The sequence below is a fragment of the Oryctolagus cuniculus genome, chromosome 9 (assembly GCF_964237555.1).
Source record: "Oryctolagus cuniculus chromosome 9, mOryCun1.1, whole genome shotgun sequence".
Lineage (NCBI taxonomy): Eukaryota > Metazoa > Chordata > Mammalia > Lagomorpha > Leporidae > Oryctolagus > Oryctolagus cuniculus.
In genome coordinates, this window is record NC_091440.1 from 94174612 (window position 1) to 94198357 (window position 23746).

Here is a 23746-nt window from a genome sequence, read left to right on the forward strand (position 1 = left end):
AAGTCAGAGTTACACAGAGGAGAGGCAGAGAGAGAGAGAGAGGTCTTACATCCGATAGTTCATCCCCCAATTGGCAGCAATGGCCAGAGCTGTGCCGATCCGAAGCCAGGAGCCAGGAGCTTTGTCTGGGTCTCCAACATGGCTGCAGGGGCCCAAGGACCTGGGCCATCTTCTACTGCTTTCCCAGGCCATAGCAGAGAGCTGTATTGGAAGAGGAGCAGCCAGGACTAGAACTGGCACCCATATGGGATGCCAGCACTTCAGGTCAGGGAGTTAATCCACTGCGCCACAGTGCCGGACCCAAGTGGTGAATTTTAAATGCACAAAATTGTGTTCATTTAAATGGTGTGTGAATTTTTTTAAATAAAAGTTAACATTGTGGCTGATGTGACCACAAAATAAATTTTTCCTGGACCATCCAATGTAGCATCCCTCTGGGCACATTTGAATATGGCTAGCTTGACTTTTCTGGGGAGGCCAATGGTTTGCTCACTGCTGTCTTCTTCCAGTGCCTTCAGTCCATTAAATCATCAGAACTGACATCATGGCTGCTCAATATACACATACACAAGACAGACAGGGCAGGTGTTTAGCCTGGTGGTAAAGGCTGCTTAGGATGCCCATAACCAATATCAGATCGTCTGGGTTTGTGGGAACAAAGCTTACCCGAGACCACCCACCCACCAAAGGATGGACTCAGAAACACGAAGGAAGCAGACAGTGAGGCGTGTTTTAATGCATAGTCTTGAGAGTGGTGACCAGCCCCTGGAAGCAGGCAGTGCTCTCAGAAGTTTACTTCCTTTTATATCTTTCAGGCAAACTTCCCTTCCCCCAGTGTGAGCATCTTCAGGAAACACAATCTAAACACACACAACAGTGAAGGGAAGGGGGGTGAGCCAATGGAGTTGAGTATTGCTGGACAGGTAGCATAGGGGAAGGGGAGGTTATTCTGTGGCTATGTAGTTGAAACTGTTGGGAAATTAGAAATTAGCCTACCTGTGAGTGAGGGCCTGAAAACAAAATTCCTTCAAAAAAAAAGAATGTAACAGCCTTGGAAAGGAAACCCTAGAAGCAGCCCAGCATTGTACACTATAAACTCCTGCCCATATACCAAGAGCTCTATAGGTGGTCCCAGTCTTCCCCCAAAAGGATCACTTCTGTTTAGCTCCAGGTGGGGCTGATAACAATCAGTAGTAAAACCTCAAGAGGAATTTTACCTAATTCACACTCCGCAAAGCCTTTGAGTAGATAAAGAGGGAAGGAGAAATGGCATGAAGAACTGGACCCCATTCCCTTAGAACTCCCCTGTCTTTTTTTTTTTTTTTTTTTTTTTTTTTTGACAGGCAGAGTGGACAGTGAGAGAGAGAGACAGAGAGAAAGGTCTTCCTTTGCCGTTGGTTCACCCTCCAATGGCCGCCACGGCCGGCGCGCTGCGGCCGGCGCACCGCACCGATCCGATGGCAGGAGCCAGGAGCCAGGTGCTTTTCCTGGTCTCCCATGGGGTGCAGGGCCCAAGCACCTGGGCCATCCTCCACTGCACTCCCGGGCCACAGCAGAGGGCTGGCCTGGAAGAGGGGCAACCGGGACAGAATCCGGCGCCCCGACCGGGACTAGAACCCGGTGTGCCGGCGCCGCTAGGCGGAGGATTAGCCTAGTGAGCCGCGGCGCCGGCCAGAACTCCCCTGTCTTAATGTAAAGGAGCCACTCTCAGATCCTGTCCCGAGAGGGGCCCATCTGTAGTGACAGATGCCCTACTTCATAAACCTTGCTTTCTTGCTGACGACTCCTCTCCGTCTCCTGCCTGAATTCTTTCTTGCATTAAGACAAGAACCTATTCTACTCATTTCTAAGCAAGTTCATCAGTTGTTTTGTTTTGTTTTGTTTTACTTAACCCCCTTTGCAGCTGAGGACTATGCCCCAGCATCATGGCTGTACTTAGGCTAAGCTAATTCTTCTGAAAATAGACCATTGGTTCACTTCTGACAGGTTTGAATCCTGGCTCTGCTGCTAATTCAAGCTTCCTGCTAAAGCGCACTCTGAGAGGCAACAGGTGATGGCTCAAATACTTGGGTTTCCCATCAGCCACATGAGAGATCCCGATTGAGTTCAGGGTTCCTGGCATCAGCCTACTTCAGCCCCAGTTGTTGTGGGCATTTGGGGATTAAACCAGCAGGTGGGAAATCACTGTCTGTCTCTCTGTCTCTCTCTCTCTCTCTCTGGTTTTGAATAAATAAATACTTTTTAAAGGCAAGACAAGACAAGCACATCCCAGAAAATCCAAATTCTTTTTTTCGCCCTTGGCTCTCGCTGTTATCCTGACTTTCCTCGCCTCCCTCTCTAAGCGCCTGCCTCTCCTGTAACTCCCCAAGCTCTCAAGCCTGGCCTTCATAGAGGCAAGATGTCCCTTCCTTCCTGCACATCCATCCCCTCCACCAGATTCAACCCGAAAGCCCTTCCTGGAATGCCTGATGCGTCTTGAGGACCCTGTGCTGTGAGCCCCGTCTGCCTCCTCTCCCACTGGGAGCCCCGTGCCTGGCTCTGCCGTCCTCACCTAGAGCAGAGCAGCCGCTTCCAGCAAAGCCTGGAAGCTCTCCAGGAAATGCTGCAGGCCCAGGTGGGATTTCTCCAGCAGTCGGCAGTATGGCAGACAAGAGACAAAACTTCCCTTCTCTTTGTGCTAATGTAAACGCAACTGCTTAGCTTCTATTTTTAGTGTCATTAGACATCCTTTGGAAAGTGATGTCATGTTTCTAAATTAGCATTTCTGACTATTTTACTTCCAAGGAAGGCACTGCAAATTCCCTGGAGTGCTGTAAAAGTGATCAGAAAATGAGAGTGTACAGACGCCACATGGTAGCTTTGAATCCATTAGATGAGAGCTGGTTGCTTGATTGCCTAAAGTCAAGGGTTATTCAAAGACAACTTTACAAAGGTACACCAATGAGTAATGGCCTTAAACATAGTCCACACACTCCTACATCAACTGAGTAACCCAAGGGAACTTTGCATTAGAAAGGAAAAAAAAAATGTGACTCAGGCCCTGGGCTGTTGGAAAGCGACACATCATGAGCTGGGTTAGTCACTCCAGGGAGAACACAAACCACATGTTGTTGCTGAATTCCTCTTGCATTTATGACAGCCTTTAGTTAAAAAATATTTTGCAGAAAATATGGGAATGGGGTGAAACTGGCTCTAGCGGTAGTATATTAAAATAAGAGAAAGAAAATAATTAGCATGTTTGAATGATGTCTCAGGGGAAGTTGGAACACAGACCCTGTGATACTTTCCATCATAAAACTGACATCATTGAACACAAAGGAAGGAAATAGTACGAGCAAAGAAAGCTGTCACGTACACAATACTCGTACTTTTCCTTTTTTCTGTGTCTTCTCCCAATCGCCTTTCCTCCAGTTATTTTTCCTTCAGCCTTGTCCTTTATTTCTGAATCAGTGACCTGCGCTCTCTGCCCCAGCTCTCTGCGTCCCCAGTTCTCACACCTGTGGATAAGTCACCTCTCCAAGGTCACTTTCTCACCCATAAAACTGGACTGGAGACACCTTCCTCCAAAGGCTATTGTGAGGTAGAATGGGGCCATTACTGACCCAGGAGATGCTCATTTATTCATACATTAAAACCATGAAGCTGAGGCCGGATCTGTGGTATAGTGAGTAAAACCACTGCCTGCAAGTCCCAGCTGCTCCACTTCTGATCCAGTTCCCTGCTAATGAGCTTGGGAAAGCAGTGGAAGATGGCCCAAAATGCTTGGGCCCCTGCACCCACATGGGAGACCTGGAAGAAGCTCCTGGATTCTGGCTCGGGATCAGCCCAGGCCCAGCCAGGCCAATGTGCTGGCCATTTAGGAAGTGAACCAGCACATGAAGGATCTCTCTCTCCCTCTCCGCTTTTGCCTCTTTGTAACTCTGCCTTTCAAATAAATAAATAAACTTAAAAAAAAAAAAAGAAAAGAAAACCATGAAGCTGGGCACTGGTACCACAGCAAAGACCACAGTTGCAATGCCCAGTGATCACCTCCCCCCCCTCACTCAGAAAAGCAACCTAACAGGGATGACAGGAGAGTGGCTCCCTGTGCTTTTCTCCTCACTCTCAGCGCCTTCCCAATCCTTTTCTCATGGTTTCTCATCTGAACAATCAAGGCCAAGGCCAGAGGAAACGTGAAGGGGGCCAGGGGTGGCTGGAGTACTTCAACCTCTGTGTCTCAACTCCGCCTCCCTTCCTGATGCGCCCCACCCTGTCCTCCATCCACTCCCCAGTTCTTCTGAGTACAGCAAGCATTAACTGTGTGCATTCCATGTACAGGCATTCAGCAGGGTGCTGAGAAACCAGAGATACAGGAATAAAACACTTCTACCTGTAAGGAGCTGGAAGAATAAGGGATGTGCAAATATAAAAGCAATTGCAAGATAAAAGAGAGGCTACCAACATAAAGGAGGCTTCTCTACATCTTTATTGGCTACCAAATCCTCGATGATTGTCCTCCATTAACGGGGCTTTTCTGGACTACCCACCACGGCTTTATGTCCCAGTCAGGACAGCAAGTGTCCTCCTGGTTGATTGACATCTAGAATGAAACAGGCTGTTTATTTTTCCCTCAATGTCATAATTCCCAAGCATACTGCTGAGCTCAGCTCCCAGCCAGAGCTCCCTATCATGGGATGTCATCAGTTCCACTTCCCACATAGGCCAGGCCTCAGTCCCTCAACATCCTCACTGCTCACGATAAACATTGCACTCCAAAGTGGCCCTGGTGTTCCTTCTGGTGTGTGTGTGTGTGTGTGTGTGCACAGTTGCAAACAGAATTGACTTTTCTTCCCCTCTCTTTAGACTTTAAGCAAGGATGATGCAGACTGGGTAACTGGCATCAGCACTGCTCATTCTCAGTGGCCATAGGAGGTGCCCTTTGATCACCACTTGCTGCTTCATACAGGAATGCAGCTAAGAGCATTCATCACAGCCAATGCTTACCTCTCTCACATCTATGGCACCTGTATTGTAACAGGGGAATCTTAATTTCTATTGCTGGTTGGGGCATTGGATTCGCACTTGGAAAGGTTAGTCATCCAAATGCCTCTGAAATCACATCACAAAGAGCAGTTGTGATGATGAGAAACTCAAAACCATGCCTAATAATAACAATAATAAAATCCGCCATTAATAGAGCACTTAGTAGGCACCAAACATTTCAGATGATTTAATTTTAAATTTTCTACAAACATCATCATATTTAATCTTCACTAGGACATTTGTATTTCTATTTCACAAATGATGAAAGAGGGACTCAGAAAGGTTATCCCTGCCCAAGACCTCACACAGGGCTGAGATTTAGCTTTGCCCTGAGTGAGCCCAAAGTCTGCGCTCTTCATCACTGAATAGACCCCCATGTGGGCCTATTGTTGATTAACCAGAGATGGTTATCCAAGAGGAAAGATGAGTCCACGGGATACCTTACACTATTGAAACAGGGGAAGGATTCTTGGGTATGAACGTTTTTGTGGCTTGAAAGTCAGACAAATTTGGGGCTCAACGGAAGGAGAAACATTCCAATAATTAGAATGGTATTCATGTGTATGCCAAATCCTTTACATCTACACTATCTCATTTAAGGCACCACCATCCACAGTCAGCAGTCAGGATTCAGGACACAGAGATGGTCAGCAATGTGTCTCAAGTTCCCTTGCAAGCGCAAGTGCCAGGACTGGAACCCAGGCCTCTGCCTGAATTCCCTTCTGCTGCACTCCTCTTAGCTGTGAAGTGAAGGGATTGAAACCAGCACTTGGCTGGAGACTGTGAAGCTCATGGCCTGTATTCTCTAGGGACAAAAGTGTCCTAAGTTCCCTCCTAAGAGCTAATAACAATCTTGTATTCCCAAGCAGGTGGTAATTTCATAGTCTGGCTCGGGGTGGTAGGCAGCACAAAGCCCTCCCACACACATTGAAAACTAACATTGCTCCAGGTCCGGTAGTCCTTACCTAAAATGCTTGAGACCAGAAGTGTTTCAGATGTTGGATCTTTGCAGACTGTGGACTATTTGCATAAACATAATGAGATATCTTGGAGATGGGACCCCAGTTTAAACACTAAGTTCATGGATGTTTCATATTCACCTTATACCAATAGCTCCTGCATTTTGACTGCAACCCATCACATGTCAGGTATGGAATTTTCCACTTGTGGTATCACATCAGTGCATAAAACATTTGGATTTTTAGAGCATTTTAAATTCTAGATTTTTTATTAGGTATACTTAACATGTACTAAAAACACAGGGCAAATAAATAAATATGAATTACAGAACAGAGATATATGCATTTACCAAAAGGGTGTGATCTTACAATTATCTACTTCTATTCAGTTAACTACAGTCCACTGAGTGACTTGTTTAAAAATACACTTCTCTTTATTTATTTTTGAAATGCTGTCTCAAATAGAATCCCTATAGGATTTTATTAAATTACACCCTCTGGTCATAACTGATTGAGAAACATGAGTTTGTTTATGAAAAATACATAGAAATCTTGTTCTCATATTTGTTTATTTATTTTTTATTTATTTGACGGTCAAAATTACAGACAGAGAGAAACACAGAGATTGTCCATCCCCTGGTTCACTCCCCAAATACCACATCAGCCAAGGCTGGGCCAGGCACAAGTCAAGTTTCCTCTGAGTTTCCCACATGGGTGCGGGATTCAAGGGTCAAGCCATCATCCTCCATTGCTTTCCCAAGTGCAGTAACATAGGGCTGGATGGGAACTGGAGCAACCGGGACTTGAACCAGCATCCATATGGGATGCCAGCATTGCAGGCGGAGGCTTAATCCGCTATGCCCTAATGCCAGCCCCTTGTTAAAGAGTTTTTAAAATAAAACCATGTTCTAAATATTTCTAAATATCTGGATTTGGAGTAATAATGTCAATAAACCATTCAGAGAATGATCATTATTTTATTTCTCTGCAGAGCCAATGCCACAGTAACTTGGAAAGATGAAGCACAGGAACCATGCCCACAGAGTACAGATCTGTGAGTCTGTGATGAGCAGAACCCGATATTCTTTTTTTGCTTGTATCAGAGGAGGAGCATGCTACAGTCTTCCTCACGGAGAAGAGATTATAAATGGCAGTATGCATTTGCTGCCACGCAGAATAATTTTAGTAGCTGGCAGGCATCCACTACCAACAGGGACACAAAGAAAACACAGTAAGAAAAATAGGCCAAGGGAGATTTTTAAGGGAAATTGGGAACAGATCCACAAAAAAACAAAATACTGGATTTTACATGTTTGCTACAATTGAACTGAAACTTCATCTGTTAAAATCCTATAGTTTGCTCATTTTCCAAGCCATTTAAAATTTTCTTGGTAGGATTTCATTAGAAACAAAAAGAGTTATAAAATGGGAAAAGAGGATGTCTATTTAGTCACTGATTATACAATGGATGTCACTGAAGTACTAAGGACAGGGTGTTTTTAATAAGGGAAGCAAATAACATTCAAAAGTATATTTCATTAGGAACTCACTCAAACCTAAATATAAGTAAATATCTTTCTATAATCTTCACATATTATAATGACTAAGGAATTTACATAAGGAATTTAAAGTAAAAAAGGAACATTTATGGCAAGAGACTATATCTCAGGAAATATTTTTAAATTCATGGGCCCCTTAGAGATCAGAGGGTCCCTTTGGCCACCCTACACATTTCTTTGGAGTTCTTTTCGATGGCTGGTATTAAGTCATTTCTCTGAAAAGGTATCCTTTATCTGTAGAAGGCAATGGTTTAAGTGACACAACTTATGAGCAGGGTAACAAGTTCACCAGTAGACCACATGGTTCCGAGAGTACTATTTCTGAGTGTGAACTTGGTACTTGATGTGTACCCTAATGTAAAATCCACTTAAGTGACTTTTTAATCATGAGAAGTAATGGCTATAAAAGCTAACCTTTTTGTAATGTGAAGTAGCCTGTAAAAAAGAGTATAACTAGAAAATGTAGGTTACTCCATCTTAAAATACTTAAGGTGAACACAGCCACCAACATCTAGGCCTGGACACAGAGGGTTAAGAGACCAAGACAATTTAATCCATGGAAAATGCACTTTATGAAGCAAAGTGATGGGCTAAAGAGCCTTAACCTGACCCCTGTGCTGCCTTCACAAATGACCCAGCTCCCATCCCCTGACCCAGCTCCCATTGTGGGCATTTGGGGAGTGAAGTGGCAGAGCAAAGCGCATATGCACTCGCTCTCTCGCGCGCTCTCTCTCTCTCTCACACACTCACACATAAATAAATAAAAAAAATAAAATAAAGCATCTCTTATTATAACATAACCCAAAAGAATCTGATGACGAGGTACTATCCATTAGTAAACAGTGAATAGGCAGACTGCTATATGGTATTCATGTTTTCTGGAGACCCTGTTGGGTAGCCAGAAAGAAATGACCAGTTCCCTCCACACTTCACACACTATTTGCAAAGCACACGCCCTCTTTGCCAAACGCTGCCCTCTCTAAGTTTAAAAAGAGCTGATCCTGTAACTCAGCCGAAGTTTAAGCTAAGCCTTCCCTATTTAAAAACAACAGAGGACCATGCAGGTGTACACCCATGGGGGTGGGCAGCATGTTACTCTCTTGGAAGGACACATTGACTTCAGTTCTTCTCCATGCCAGCAAAAGAACAAATCAATGACAAAGTCTGAAATCCATTCTTTGTGGATCCTGCATTTAGTCATGTTTGTCCTTCCAATATGAGAAGGATTGATTCCCTTCTTTCCATTTGTTTTTCTTTTTTAGGAAGAAAGGAGGTAGTAGAGAAGGAGGTACTTCAGTTTTATGTCAAAACCCCACAGTGGTTGACTTTGCCTAGAGAGATGGCAAAAGTCACAATAGCACACAGCTTTTCTGTGTGTTGTACAGAAATAGTTGTACAGCTTTTCTGATTTCTTTTGTAGTTCCTACAATTTTTCAAGGGATTTTTTTGTTCAATTTACTTTATAAAAGTTTAAAACTTATTCTTCCTACAGAATCTATTTACCTGGTCTAAGAGCTGTGTAGCCTTCAAATTGTGCCTCTGAAAAGAATTCACCTTATGTGCCTGTGCTATTTTTCTCATGGCTATTGTTTTATATCTTAAATAGTGAATAAGAGAATAATCCACATTAAATTTTCACATATAAGTCAATTTTCCTACTAGTTAATTTCAAAAGCAATCTTAAGTCAGTTTTACTCTTATTTATTTATTGCTTCCTCTAGGAAATTCAGTAAGTGAGATAATTGAAAATCCTAGGGTTTTATGCTGGGCAATACATTAATTCTATATTTTTCTCCTGAAAAAGCTGTCAGTTGATTTTTTTCAGTGAAGACAACCATCTGAAATAGCATAAAAGTTAATATTCCAGTGACATGTTAAATGGCAGGCCATTAGTGTCCCTTATCAGCTCACTGTGCTGATTTTGCCCTGGTGCTGCACCTACCCAGCAGAGAGCTATTCTCAGGGCCCCTCCAAGTGTCCAGTGCATTGTGTGAGAAGTGCCACTACACATAGATGCTATCACAAGACCTTGCCATGGGGACCAGCACAACATAGGATTTGCTTTCAAATGCTGAAAAAGGAGTGAGCATTTGTCCTAGCAGTGAAGACATGGGTTGGGACACCGACATTCCCATGTCATTGTGCCTAGGTTCAAGTCCTGGCTCTGGGTCCTGACTCCAGTTTCCTGCTAATGCTCGTTCTTCGAGGCAGCAGGTGATAGCTCATGTGATTGGAATCCTACCACCCATGTGGGAGACCTGGCTTTGGCCAGGCTCAGCCCTAACCATCAAGGTTATCTGGAAGTGAGTCGGCAGTCCCTGTGTCTCTCTGTTTCTTTGCCTCTCCAATAAAATTTTTGGCAAAAAACTTTTAAATCAGAAGCAAAGTAAAAGAGTAATGTATAGCAACAGTTGTTGAATCAGTATAATGAGTACATGGATACTCCTGTAACATTTTCCTCTGCTTCTGCACATGCCTGAAATACTTGCTGATAAAACCTTTGGACAGAGATAATGAAGCATCAAGGCCAAGCACAGTGTCTCGGGCATCCCCCCACGCATCTCAAATGGCTTCCCTCTGGCCCCGGGGCTCTCTCCACCCTGCTGCCTAGCCCACACTGTCTGGTGTGGGCAGCGGCACTCCTGGGCACATCATCCACATGTGGGATTGGCCCATGAGCAGCCAAGGCAGGAGCTGAGGGGAAGAAAGGGAAGGAGTCCAGGGAATTCATCCCCAGTACCCACACTACTGCCTCCCAGTCAGGCTGTGTCCTTCATCCCAAGGTCACTGCCCTTCTCAAGGGGTCAGTCCCGTCCTTTGTAATTCAAGCACAGATTTAGTGTCCTTACCTGAAATGCCTGGCATCAGAAACGTTCTAGATTTGGGATTTTTTTTTTTTTTTTTAGGATTTTGGAATTTGGACTTTTACAGATTTGGGGATATTTGCATGTATATGCAAAGTATCTCCTATGAGGACTACTATTGTCAGTGGGAATCCTATTTCCTATTTTTTATTTAGTTTCTTATTTAAGCAGCAAAGACACACAGAGACAGAAGGAGAGCTCCCATTCACTGGTTTGTCTGAATGCAAAATTCATTTGTGTTTCATATATACCTTACACACATCCTGAAGGTAATCTTATACAGTATTTTATGTCTGTACATTTTTCTTAAAGATTTATTTAATTTATTTGAAAGAGAGTTACAGAGAGAGGTCGAGCCAGAGAGAGAGAGAGGTCTTCCATCTGCTGGTTCACTCCCCAAATGGCCACAGTGGCCAGAACTAGGCTGATCCAAAGCCAGAAGCCAGGATCTTCTTCCGGGTCTCCCATGCGTGCAGGGGCCCAGGGACTTGGGCCATCTTCTACTGCTTCCCCAGGCCATAGCAGAGAGCTGGATCAGAAGTGGAGCCGCCAGAACTTGAACTGGCGCCCATGTGGGATACCAGCGCTGCAGGCTGGGACTTTAACATGCTGCACCACAGCACCGGCCCCTGTCAGCACATTTTAACTGCAACCCATCTCATGAGGTCAGATGTGGAATTTTCCACTGGTGGTGTCATACTGGTGCTCAAGAAGCTTTGGGTTTGGATGCACTTTTGACTACAGGTTTTTGCATCAGAGATACTTAACCTGTATTTGCTCCTGCCCAGTCCCTCAGGCCCCAGGTAGTAACTTGCCACTGCTATTGCCCTCCTCCCGGCTCCAGAGTGCTCTATACCCTGTCCACCCTGTGTTTATAAAGCCTGGACCCACCCTCGTTTGACTGTTGGGACCCTGACTGCTAGTCCCTTAACACAGTATGACCTCACATCCTACCCAGGAGGAACACAGAACCAAACTCACTTTCTCTTCTTTTTTTTTTTTTTTATTTTTTTTTATTTTTTGCCAGGCAGAGTTAGACAGTGAGAGAGACAGAGAGAAAGGTCTTCCTTCCGTTGGTTCACTCCCCTAATGGCCACCACGGCCGGCGCTGCGCTGATCTGAAGCCAGGAGCCGGGTACTTCCTCCCAGTCTCTCATGTGGGTGCAGGGACCCAAGCACTTGGGCCATCCTCCACTGCCTTCCCAGGCCACAGCAGAGAGCTGGACTGCAAGAGAAGCAACTGGGAGTAGTACCCGGCGCCCCAACTGGGACTAGAACCCGGGATGCCAGTGCCACAGGCGGAGGATTAGCCTAGTGAGCCACTGTGCCAGCCCCAAACTCACTTTCATGGCAAGAAGCAGCAGGCCTGAGTGACAGAACAGTGCTGCTGTGTGTGTATCTCCTTCCCTAAGTTCCTTCACTTGCACATTGAAAATAGATCTCCGGCACCACCATCCCTCTCCCCCATGAGGCTGGAAGAGCTAACCAGTCACCACCAGCAGACCAAACCCAGATTGCAAATACTCAAAAGGAGGTCTCAGATCACATAGCTGGGTGAGATTTCTCTCCCCCAGAAGCCAGTAAGAAGGAAGGCTGGGGGAGCCCCCAGGGGGAGCCTGCAAGGAAACCAGGTCTTCAGAATCCTTCTTTCCATCACCACTTTGAGGACCGCACCTGTAAGGCAGCATCCTGCCATCTTTTGCGGGTTCTTTATTGTTTTCAATTTTTAAAGTTAGTTTAGAAGCAGAAAGACAGAGAGAGCTCCCTCCCACTGGTTCATTCCCCTAAATGACCACAGTGGCCAGAATTGGATGAGGCCAAGGCTGGGAGCCAGGACCTCAATGCAGTCTCCCACATGGGTAGGAGGAACCCAATCACTTGTGCTGTCACTGCTGCCCCTAGAGTCTGCGTTAGCAGGAAGCTATAATACAGAGCTGGAGCTGGATGTCTGACACAGGAGTCTTAACTGCTGGACCCCATCCTGTACCTGATGGTTATTTTCTAAGGATACTGTGTGGTGTTCATCAGGATTCTACCCAGGCCCTCTCCTTCCCACTGGATGGCTAAAGACACTCAATATTCCCCTTCCCAAAAACAAGTTCTTAGACACACTGAGGGGACAGTAGTGGCAAGAAGGAAACTCTATGAAAACAAGAGCGATTAGACAGATTTGATGCAGCTCTCACTAGGCAGGAATAATGGTGGGCATCCCCTTTCCAGTAGCAGCTGCATAGGGACTTGTAGAAAACACAGTGCCAGAGCAACGCTGTGGCACAGCAGGTTAAAGCCCCAGCCTGCAGTGCTGCTATCCTGTATGGGTGCCAGTTCGAGTCCCAGCTGCACCTCTTCTGATCCAACTCCCAGCTAATGCACCTGGAAAAGCAGCAGAAAATGGTCCAAGTGCTTGGGTTTCCTGGAAGAAACTTTTGGCTCCTGGATCCTGGCTCCTGGCTTTGGATCAGCTCAGCTCTGGCCATTGTGGCCATCTGAGGAGTGAACCAGTGGATAGAAGACCTCTCTTTCTCTAGCTCTACTTCTCTCTCTGTGTATTTCTTTCAAATAAATAAAATAAATCTTAAAAAATGAAAAAAGAAGACACAGTGCCTTTGATGGCTACGTGTGGTACTGGTTTCTGGGGTCATGATAATGACAGTTGCCTCTTCTGGGCCTTCTCTCTGCTTCAGGTTCTATGCCAAGTGTTTTACATCCATGATCTCTTATTCAAGATTATTGCAGATATTGTTTTTCCTGTGTTGTGGAAAAAGTCGCTGATTCAAGGCCATATGACTGGCAAATGGCAAAGCTGAGATGCAACCCAAAGGTGTCCAGCTCCAAAGTCTTATATGCTCTTTCCATGACACCACCTGTTTTCTCTTAAAGGAGATGAAAAGATGTTTGTTGAGGGCTGCCCAGGCTTGGGGAGCAGCCATTTACTTCCCCCCACCACCCATCCACAGGTGGCAGTCACTGTGGGCTCCAGGGGCCTGCTGGGTGCATGGGAACGAAGTCCAACAGAGGCACCAGCTGCAGAGGCGTGGCAAGGCACCCAGTCCAAGAGGCTCAAGTGGAAAGAACATGAGCAAACTTATTCCTGCACCCCTGAGAGATGTCACCACCCCCAAGGACACCCAGAAATAGCTGGGGAAGTATTACAGCAGACAAGAGAATCCTGGGGGTTAAGGTCTTGTCGAGGTAGGTGAGGCTGTGGAGCCATGGAGATATGCATGTAAATACTAATTGACCTCATTTGTACTCGTGAACTCCTGAAACCCAGGAGGTGTGGAATAACTGCCAGTCCACTTACTCCTCCTGCACCCCTGAATGTTTCTGGGTTCCTGCCAAAGACTGCGGCTCCAAGTCTGAATCCACTCCTGGCTCTGCTCAGACCAGCTGGACTGGCTGGTGTTCTTGGTCTACCCTTGCCCACCTGCTCCTCCCTGTCTGGGTTTATTTTCACACACATGGACTGTCGATCTGCCTGCTCTTCCTTCAGAATTTTTGTTATTTCCATTGTAGCATCATAGAAAATACATAGTTGATCTTTGTCCCCAATTCCTGGCATAGAGCTCCTAAAGTCTTGGAATTTCCTGAGGGATAGGAGCATCTTTTGTTACTGGGAAAGAGCCCCTTTGGTTGTTACCCAAGTTTGTGGCCCCCAGGCAGCTTCAAGATGGGAGCTGGTGGGCAGAGAAACCAACCATGTGATCAGAGACTTGAACTTCTCAGCCTGACTCCCTGATCTCCAGGGATGGGAGAGGGGATGAAGACGGAGCTGAGTTGCCAGCAGCCAAAAATTTAATCAATAGTTTAGATGTAAGGAAACCTTAATGGAGTTTCAAAACAAGGAACGCATCTGGGTGTTGAAAGGGTGGTGCATCTGCCTGCCCTCACACCTGGCCCGTGCGTCTCTTCCACTTCATTGCTTCTGCATCGTAACCTTTATAATCACCTGCAATCATAAGCAAATCACTTCCTGAGGGCTGAGTCATTCCAGCAAATTGTCAGACTTGGAGGAGATAATTTTAGTTTGGGAAGCCTTGAATTTGTAGTTGGCTAAGTAGAGCAAAGTGGCCTGAAAACCTCATGTGTGGTTATTGTCTGAAATGTGGGCATTCTTCTGGTGCTGAGCCCTTAACCTATGGAGTCTGTGCTACCTCTGGAGAGTTAATGTCAGAAATGAATGGAATTGCTGAGCACTTGAAAAACATCAGAAAATTGGAAATTGTTTGTGATTAGAAAAATAGCACAGTACCTACAACAATCTGGTTATTGATATTCATCTCAAATGGACTCAACATTCCAACCCCATTGGATGAAAAGGATATAGCCTCACCCTCATTGGAGGGCCTGACACATAAGCCAGCAAAGAGTCACCAGTGAGTACCTCCATTGCCACCCTGGCCACAGCCACCACCATCTCATACCTGGTTGTCATAATCCACAATGGGTTTCCTCCTCTTCTACCTCTGCTCCTCTACAGAGCTGCCAGAGGGACACTTTGAAAACGTAAATCACACCATGTCACTCCTTGCAACCCTACAGTGGCTCCTTTCCTCCCAGGGACCTGGTGTATGGCTCCTTCTTCTCCTGCATCTTCCACTTCCCTGCCCTCACTCACTTCATTTCAGCCATGACGTCTCCTCTGTGTGCAGGCCCCGCAACTGGGGCTGGCTCTACATCTACCTGGAGGTTGTAGGGGGCTTGGATATGCTCCCCTGTCTGGAACATTCTTCCTGACTGGCTCATTACCAATCCCCTCATCTCCGTCAAGTGATTAGATTTCACCTCCACAATGTCCATCCTGACCTTACTATAAAAAACACCAGCACACGTCCCACCAAAGCTCATGGGACTCCCACTTCCTCTTCCTTGCCTACCTTTCCTTTTGTTCCATAACATAATGTACCATACAGCTTAATAATCACATGTATCACTTGTCTCTCTGTCTTGCCCTGCTAGAATACAAAATTTGCAAAAGTATGTTTCTGTATCAATTTCATCTGGTCATATACTCTAATATAATGTTCCAATATAATTCCAGTATATTTCCAAGATAATTCCATAATAAACGTTCAATATGTGTTGGTGGAGTGAATGGTTTTAAGAGCAGAAGCTTGTTTGGAGAACCCTAACTAGAAGTAGGAAACTATAACCTCCAGGTGGATATAGAGCTAGCCATAGTGAGTGGGCCTGCAAGAAGACGGGACAGCCTGGTCCAGAATAGCTGGGTTTGAACCTGACCGAGACTCTGTCCTTGACCACCCTTAATATCTGATCACCTCGTCCTGCCTTCAGTGAGAATCCTGTCAAGTTGATTAAGCAAGAATCTCTGATCCCTGATGTCTCTTCTTAGTAATTTTCCATCCACTGACTGCTCACTCTGCTCAGTGACTGGAAATCACCCGCAGTTCTTGCTGTATCGGGAATAGAGCCCACGCTGTCCACCATTGTGGTAGTCTTGACCCTCATCGCAATAATCCTAAAGTATTCCTAGCTGTTTCAACTAGCACCAGAAGACTTTGTTCCGATGGAGCTTTGAATTGTGTAGACTCAGGTTCATCATCAGACCCCCAGTCCCGGCCCTGAGGACCCGAGAGCCATACCCTGTAGCCCTTGTCTTCAGTCCTGGTGGCTCTCAGTGTCCCTTGGGGAATCTACCTCCTGAGCCAGCGCTGCAGACCGCAGTCCACAGGGACCATGGGAAGGACAGTTTGGACTCCTAAGGTTCTGGGTATGCTCTAGAAGCTGGGGTGGCACTCCAGGCAAACAGGCTGCATCTTCTGCAAAGTACCATTGATTTAGAATACAGCATTGTCTCAGTCGACTGAGCCCTTGCCCTCAAACCCCAAGACTACACACTGCTTCCACTATGGCACTGGCTCTGGACACCTTCTCTCCTGTGGCCTGATTTTACTAAGAATAGTTTGGAACGTTGAGGGCTTCCCCAGACCCTGCCCTCTAAGCCCTCTCCCCACTCATCACTTCCACCCCTGTTTCTGCTTTTTATCTCCTAGTCTCGCTTCAACTCCTCTGGGTCCTTTATAAGTTTCCCTTCAACCCCTTCCCTCCCTAACCTTTAGCCAGGTCTTTCCACTCCACTCTAGCCCTTCTGCACCCCACAGTCTCCTCATCAGGAGACCTCAAGGATTTGTTTTCTTGCTTTGCTTTTTGTTTGCTTTTTACAAAAGCAGTGATATTAAAAATGGATTAGGGCGCCACGGCTCACTAGGCTAATCCTCCGCCTTGTGGCGCTGGCACACCGGGTTCTAGTCCCGGGTCGGGGCACCGGATTCTGTCCCGGTTGCCCCTCTTCCAGGCCAGCTCTCTGCTGTGGCCAGGGAGTGCAGTGGAGGATGGCCCAAGTGCTTGGGCCCTGCACCCCATGGGAGACCAGGATAAGTACCTGGCTCCTGCCATCGGATCAGCGCGGTGCGCCGGCCGCAGTGCACCGGCCGCGGCAGCCATTGGAGGGTGAATCAATGGCAAAGGAAGACCTTTCTCTCTGTCTCTCTCTCACACTGTCCACTCTGCCTGTCAAAAACATAAATAAATAAAAATAAAAAATAAAAAAAAGAAAAATGGATTAGGTTTATTTGCTATGTTGAACTGAATGGAAAAGCATTGTATAATTAAAAAAAAAAAGATGCTTAACTTTCCCTAGATTAAACTCATGTGGCCAGATATTAATAATAAAAAGTTTGCAGAAATTATAAGACATTCATAGGGAATTTCTCAATAACTTCCCTGTCCATGACACATTCTGCTACTGGGTTATCCATCGTATTTTCTAGTTATTGTGTTAAAATGTTGTATGCCACAGAAACAACCATATTTTCTTGTTAAATGAATTCTCATCAGCTTGTTAACAATATCCATTTTGTCACCCTCACAGTCCTTGTCTTACTCTCATTCTCCCTCAAAACATTTGCGGTCCACCACCAGTCAAACTGCTTGTGCTCATCAGAGGGGGACTTTGTCAGCCAGTCCTCACCTGCACCTTCCAAGCTCCACTCTGCAAAATAACCATGACTGTGACACCAATGTCTACGCCATCTCCAAGATGTTCAAGCCAGGACATTCACTCCAAGGCCAGCAGCACCCGCACTCCACTGTCAAGGGTGCTTGAGCCCAGCACCTGTAACTCCTTAGCAAGTTGCACTCCAGACTCAGAAACTGCCCACTTGTCTGCTCCAACCATTAATTGGTATTTCTTCATTTTCATAGAAACTCCCCTCGCTACACGCCTGACTTCTTGAACAATCTAGCAAACATCCTCTAGTCTCAGATCTCCACAGATGTTTTCTCTGGTCCTTAAGGAAGAAAAGATGGCAGCATGAAAAATGGACTGGTGCTGGTCAGAGAAAAGATCATAGGGGCCGGCGCTGTGTTGTAGCGGGTAAAGCTACTGCCTGCGACACCGACATCCCACGTGGGTGCCAGTTCAAGTTCCAGCTGCTCACTTCACTCCCAATCCAGATCCCTACAAATGCAGCCGGGAAAGCAGTGGAGGATGGCCCAAGTACTTGGGCCCCTGACACCCAGTGGGAGAATAAACTCCTGGCTCCTGGGTTCGGCCTGGCCCAACCTCAGCTTTTAGGCATTTAGGCAGTGAACCAGCAGATGGAAGATCTCCTCTCTCTCTCTCTCTCTCTGCTTTTCAAATAAACAAAAATCAATACACAAACATAATAAGTGAGATTCCTTACATTATAACTTTAAGCTTAAAATTTCAGATGAATATACTCAATAATATTTCTGCTCTTATCTTACCATATATACCATATTTTGTAAGGCTTATTAAATAGACCATTTAACTTGTTCCCCAAAACTATTTACATAAACTCAACACCTGGGAAGTCCTGGGTGTTCAGCCAACTCTGAGGAAGCCTCTGTCACTCACACACACACACACACACACACACCTGTGATCTCAGATGCAAAAACCCTACAGCACAAGGAGCCCACACAGAGCACTTCTTAGCTTTAAAAATGATCTTGGAGGTGGATTTTGGCCTAGTGGTTAAGATGCCAGTTAGGAAGCCTACACCCCCGTGAGAGCTCCTGGCTCCAAATCCCGGCTTGGTTCTCAGTTCCAGCTTCCTGCTAATGCAAACCCGGTGATGCAGTGCTGATGGCTGAAGTCGTTGGGTTCCTGCCCCCTAAGTGGGAGGCCTGGACTGAGCTCCCAGCTCCCAGCTCCCAGCTTGGGTCCAGCCCAGCCCTGGCCAATGTGGGTGATTTTTGGAGATTAAGCCACATAGAGAAATACATTTCTCTCATGTTTAAACAATTTAGCATCAGTACTAGTAAGCCAATTACAGGTGAATCCTCATAATCCTAGGAAATGCAGAAAATAATCAAATATTCCATTTTTCAATAAAAATTATACCTATAAACTGGCTCACTACTCTGTGTTTTCACATACTTAAATAACATCAATCACAAAGTTAATCCTGATATAACTAAGAGAGCTCTGTCTCTCAGGTAAATAAATGAATATCTGAAAAACTATCTTGCCCCAGAAACAAGGAGACTAGCAAATCATATTTTGCATATTTATGGTCCTAGTAAGACAGAATTTCTGTATCATGATAAGAATGTGTGTATTAAAAAGCAAACTTTATAATTGATGCTTTAACTCTCAACACATGTGCTCTTCTCATAAAGGTTACCATACCCAGTCATTGATATTTTTGGTTGAAGTAAATTGAAAACTCCAAAGTATTCAACGCCTATATAATGTCAATCTCTACAAAAATATGCTCAAAGTCATGCTTCTTTTTTTCTAGCTATAAATAGAACTTGTCACCTAGCAATGGCAAAGACAATACAATCTGTTGGTTTCTTTATGTGTTAGATGCTTCAAATCAATCCTGAGGGGCTGACGCCGTGGCACAGTAGGTTAATCCTTTGCCTGTGGCGCCAGCATCCCATATGGGTGCCAGTTCTAGTCCCGGCTACTCCTCTTCCAATCCAGCTCTCTGCTGTGGCCTGGGAAAGCAGTAGAAGATGGCCCAAGTCCTTGGGCCCCTGCACCCATGTGGGAGACCGGGAAGAAGCCCCTGGCTCCTGGCTTCGGATTGGCGCAGCTCCGACCGTTGCAGCCATTGGGGAGTGAACCAGCAGATGGAAGACCTTTCTCTCTGTTTCTCCATCTCACTGTCTATAACTCTACCTCCCAAATAAATAAATAAAATCTTTAAAAAAAATCAATCCTGATCATTGACAATATACACATAAGGTATGCATCAGTGACTATATATCATCATGGCTCTTTTTAAGTATACGTATGAAGGAAACAACTTATAACAAATTGGCGAACTGGTAAGTTATATGAAAATGAGTTTGCCTTTCATTTGAAGAAGCATCTACTTCCCAAACTTGGCTAGGGGAGGGCAGGAAGCAAAATAGAAGCACTTTAGCAGGTTTTTAAAAATCAACATAAACACTGTAAGATAACGTGTACGATGATAAATAGATTTCTCTCATGTTTAAACAATTTAGCATCAGTACTAGTAAGACAATTACAGATGAATCCTCATAATCCTAGGAAATGCAGAAAATAATCAAATATTCCATTTTTCAATAAAAATTACACCAATAAACTGGCTCACTAACTCTGTGTTTTCACATACTTAAATAACATCAGGCCGGCGCCGTGGCTCACTAGGCTAATCCTCCACCTTTCGGCGCTGGCACACCGGGTTCTAGTCCCGGTCGGGGTGCCGGATTCTGTCCCGGTTGCCCCTCTTCCAGGCCAGCTCTCTGCTGTGGCCAGGGAGTGCAGTGGAGGATGGCCCAAGTGCTTGGGCCCTGCACCCCATGGGAGACCAGGAGAAGCACCTGGCTCCTGCCATCAGATCAGCGCGGTGCGCCTGCCGCAGCACGCCGGCCACAGCGGCCATTGGAGGGTGAACCAACGGCAAAAGGAGGACCTTTCTCTCTGTCTCTCTCTCTCACTATCCACTCTGCCTGTCAAAAAATAAATAAATAAAAAAAAACATCAATCACAAAGTTAATCCTGATATACTAAGAGGCAAGTTCTACTGAAAAGTAAGATTTAGGTCATCTTTCTAACGAGTAAAGGTTTTTGAAAGATAAAGAGAAAAACAAGTTGTGCTTCTTTTCTCGATGCTTTAAGTTTGGAAAGTCAAATTTGACAAGGCTTTTTATTCTACTGATGTCATTAAGTTACAAGATGTCAAGACTTTCCCAGTCTCTATGGTACTAAAATTTTGATTATTGAACACAGTATTTGAATATAGCATGAAAATTAATGAAAGAGTATTTTCCTGTAAGCTTAAGAAAATAGAAAGGTACATGGAAGGAATAATTAGAAAAATCATAAATAATATATTTTTGTATTAGTCCTCAAGCCTACAAAATAAGCATAATTCTTATAAAACGGCGACTATATTTGAAAAAAGGAGCAAGCATTTTCTTTTATCCTAAGAGTTTACACAGGGGAAGCAGAGCTGCCCTCTCTTTCCCTCTCATTCTCTCTCTCTCTCTCTCTCTCTCTCTCACTCTTCCTCTCTCTCTCTCTCCCTCCCTTTCTCCCTTCTCAGATTATCTGATAGAATTCTAAGTGGCTGTTTATTTTAACTTTTCTGGATAATCACATGGCAGGTGAGGGACAACAACACATGCATTTCAGGAAAGAAAAAATGGCATCTGTCTTGTCAACTGTTTGCTTCCATAGCCACACCAGGAAACAGAAAATCCAAAACTATGTGGACAAACATAAAGGGCTGCTCTCAGCCCCTGAAAAGCTGCACACACCATTTCACAGGCCCGCAGTACGTATCTGTCATGGACGCACCTCTCCCTCCAGAGAGCCATCATCTGGTCTTGCCTACCTACACTCATCCGAGAAAACTCAACAAGCTCTGGAAATCTCAGCACACACTGCTGTCATTGAAGCCACGAACTCATTTACCTGTTCTCCTTGGTCTCCATTGTTGCTTCTTCTGGAATAGTCGTCCTTGCAAACCATGAAAGTATTTCCCTCGGTCGTGTTTAAGTCTTTTGCTTGGGTTTTCTTGAGATGGACACACCCAGTTCAGCTCTTCCCGGCCGGGGAAAAGCCTGTTTTTCCCTCAGTGTCTGCTCATCATCTGATATCCGACATCATGGCTGTGTTTTGTATCCGTGTTCTTTAAAGGAGAACTCTCCAGTCCAACGATAGTGAGCGTGGGATGCAGCACCCCACACAAGTTCTTAAGGGAAAGCAATATTGATTACCTAAGTGCTTTTGGCTTTTCCCCAGAGCAAAATGAATGTTTTCATCTGAGAATCTTCTGTGTTTCTCTTGGAAGGTGACAGGGGAAGCTGTTCTGTTGGAAAAGTCCTTGGACTCGGCGTTGTCCCCCTCATCTCAGCAAACGGAGGATGCTGCTGGTGCCAGCCTCACTTGGCTCTCTCGATACGGGCATCTTGGCCTCGCTTCTGTGACCCTGAAGGAAAAATGAAGGAAGGGGAAAGAGAGGAGTTAGGAACAGTAGCCGAGGGGAACACACTGAAGGTGTAGCTCCCTGTGGACGACAGCCATGCTTCTTAGCTCTACTGACTTTCTAATTATAAACTGCGGGTTGCTGGACAGCCCTGCCAGCTAGATGTCATTTATCACTCACCTCCCTACAAGATAAGTACCCAGCACCCGCACAGGTGGCACACTTAGAAATAAAAAGCAAATCTACTGAACAACTTAGTTTCACATTCTCTCTATTTACCTGGCTTCTCCCAAGTGGTAGCACGTGCTTCAGAATGTATACCTTTAAACACACAACAACTTGTGTTTGAAAGCAAAACATCTACTTTAGAAGGAGTAAATCTGTCTATCAAAAGGTGTCAGTCTACTAACTAGCAATAGTCTTAGTAGCCGCTGGTGCCTGCAACAGTCTAGCATTGTAAGAAACAAATGGAAGACCAACATGACCAACTTTTCTCAACAACAGCAAGCCATATGGACACAATGAGACTGAACGTTTTGCCTGTTTATGCAAATGCCATGGCTACAAAACACTTCATAATTTCAGATATTATATCTCCTAGATATTATTACATTTAATGGTTCTTTGAAGTAGATAGACTGACAGAGATAACATTATTACTGTGTCTAGGGCTCTTGAGGCGAGAAGGTAAGTGACTTTGTTTAAACTCACCCAACTAGAAAGGGAAGGGCTGGGAAGTAGAAACCAGCTCCTAGCTCTTATTCTGTTTTCATTATCCAACAGTGTTTCATTGTAGACAGAGACAATTTGGGATAATCATCTAAGCTGTATTGATATTATCACAGATTCTTGCATTTCCATCAAATCCCAGAAAAAGAATTGAAAATTCCTTGTAAACACTTCCCCTAAAACACTTTCCCAGTAACTTGGTATAATTAAAAAATATTGCAAGGCATTTAAGTGCAATTAATTGAAACAAACCAATCCAAAAACTTATAATGCTTTCGTATAAAGCAATACATTATGACATTTTGATTGTTATGCATCAAAAACTAGAGAAATCCTACATTAAAATTTAGGATTTAAGAATTAGAATGTGGTCTAGCATTGTGGTGTGTAGGTAAAGTCACTGCCTGAGATGCTGGCATCCCAAAAAGGTGCTAGTTCATGTCTCAGCTGCTTCACTTCTGATCCAGCTTCCTGCTAATGGCCTGGGAAAAGCAGCTGAAGATGGCTCAGATGTTTGAGCCTCTGTCACCATGTGGGAGACCCGGAAGAAACACCTGGTCCCTGACTTCTGTTTCACCCAACCCTGGCCATTGTGGCCATTTGGAGAGTGAACCAATGGATGGAAGATGTCTTTCTCTCTGTCTTTCCCTCTGTCTATATAACTCTGCCTTTCAAATTATTATACAAAATACTCTCATCCTCTTACTAATGTAATAGTTTAATTTCATCCTAATTTTTTTAAAGATTTGTTTAGGATGAAATTAAACTATTACATTAGTAAGAGGATGAGAGTATGTTGTATAATAATAGATTTTTTTTAAATTCAATGCAGCAGTTTGAAGTGTTTAGGTTTACAGTGGTCAAATATAATATAGTGGAAGATTCAGATCAATTAATTTTATCTATAAGAGGATTGGAATAAGTTCCAAGTGATCAGTCGCTCTAAAATTCTATTATTCGTAAGTATATCCATATTTTAAGCTCATCAAGAATTCTGAGACTAGGATTTCAAATATGTAATTTAAATGAAAGTCTTCACTGATGAGAATTGTCAATTTAAATAAAACCATTAAGTATGAAAGCATTATATTGGAATCCCCTGGCACATTTCTAATACAATCCTATCAAGGTGGCATGTACCAATGCCATCTCACTAGTCC

At 44.7% G+C, this 23746-nt stretch overlaps 1 protein-coding gene across 1 annotated transcript in view; it reads right to left on the minus strand.

Moving 5' to 3' along the window:
• Nucleotides 1-23746, minus strand: part of SACS (sacsin molecular chaperone) — a gene marked incomplete in the record, with an annotated part of 98367 nt that overhangs the window by 59606 nt on the left and 15015 nt on the right. The window contains 1 exon segment of the mRNA XM_070049158.1: nt 21344-21860. Within this exon segment, the coding sequence (XP_069905259.1) occupies nt 21344-21363 (20 nt within the window).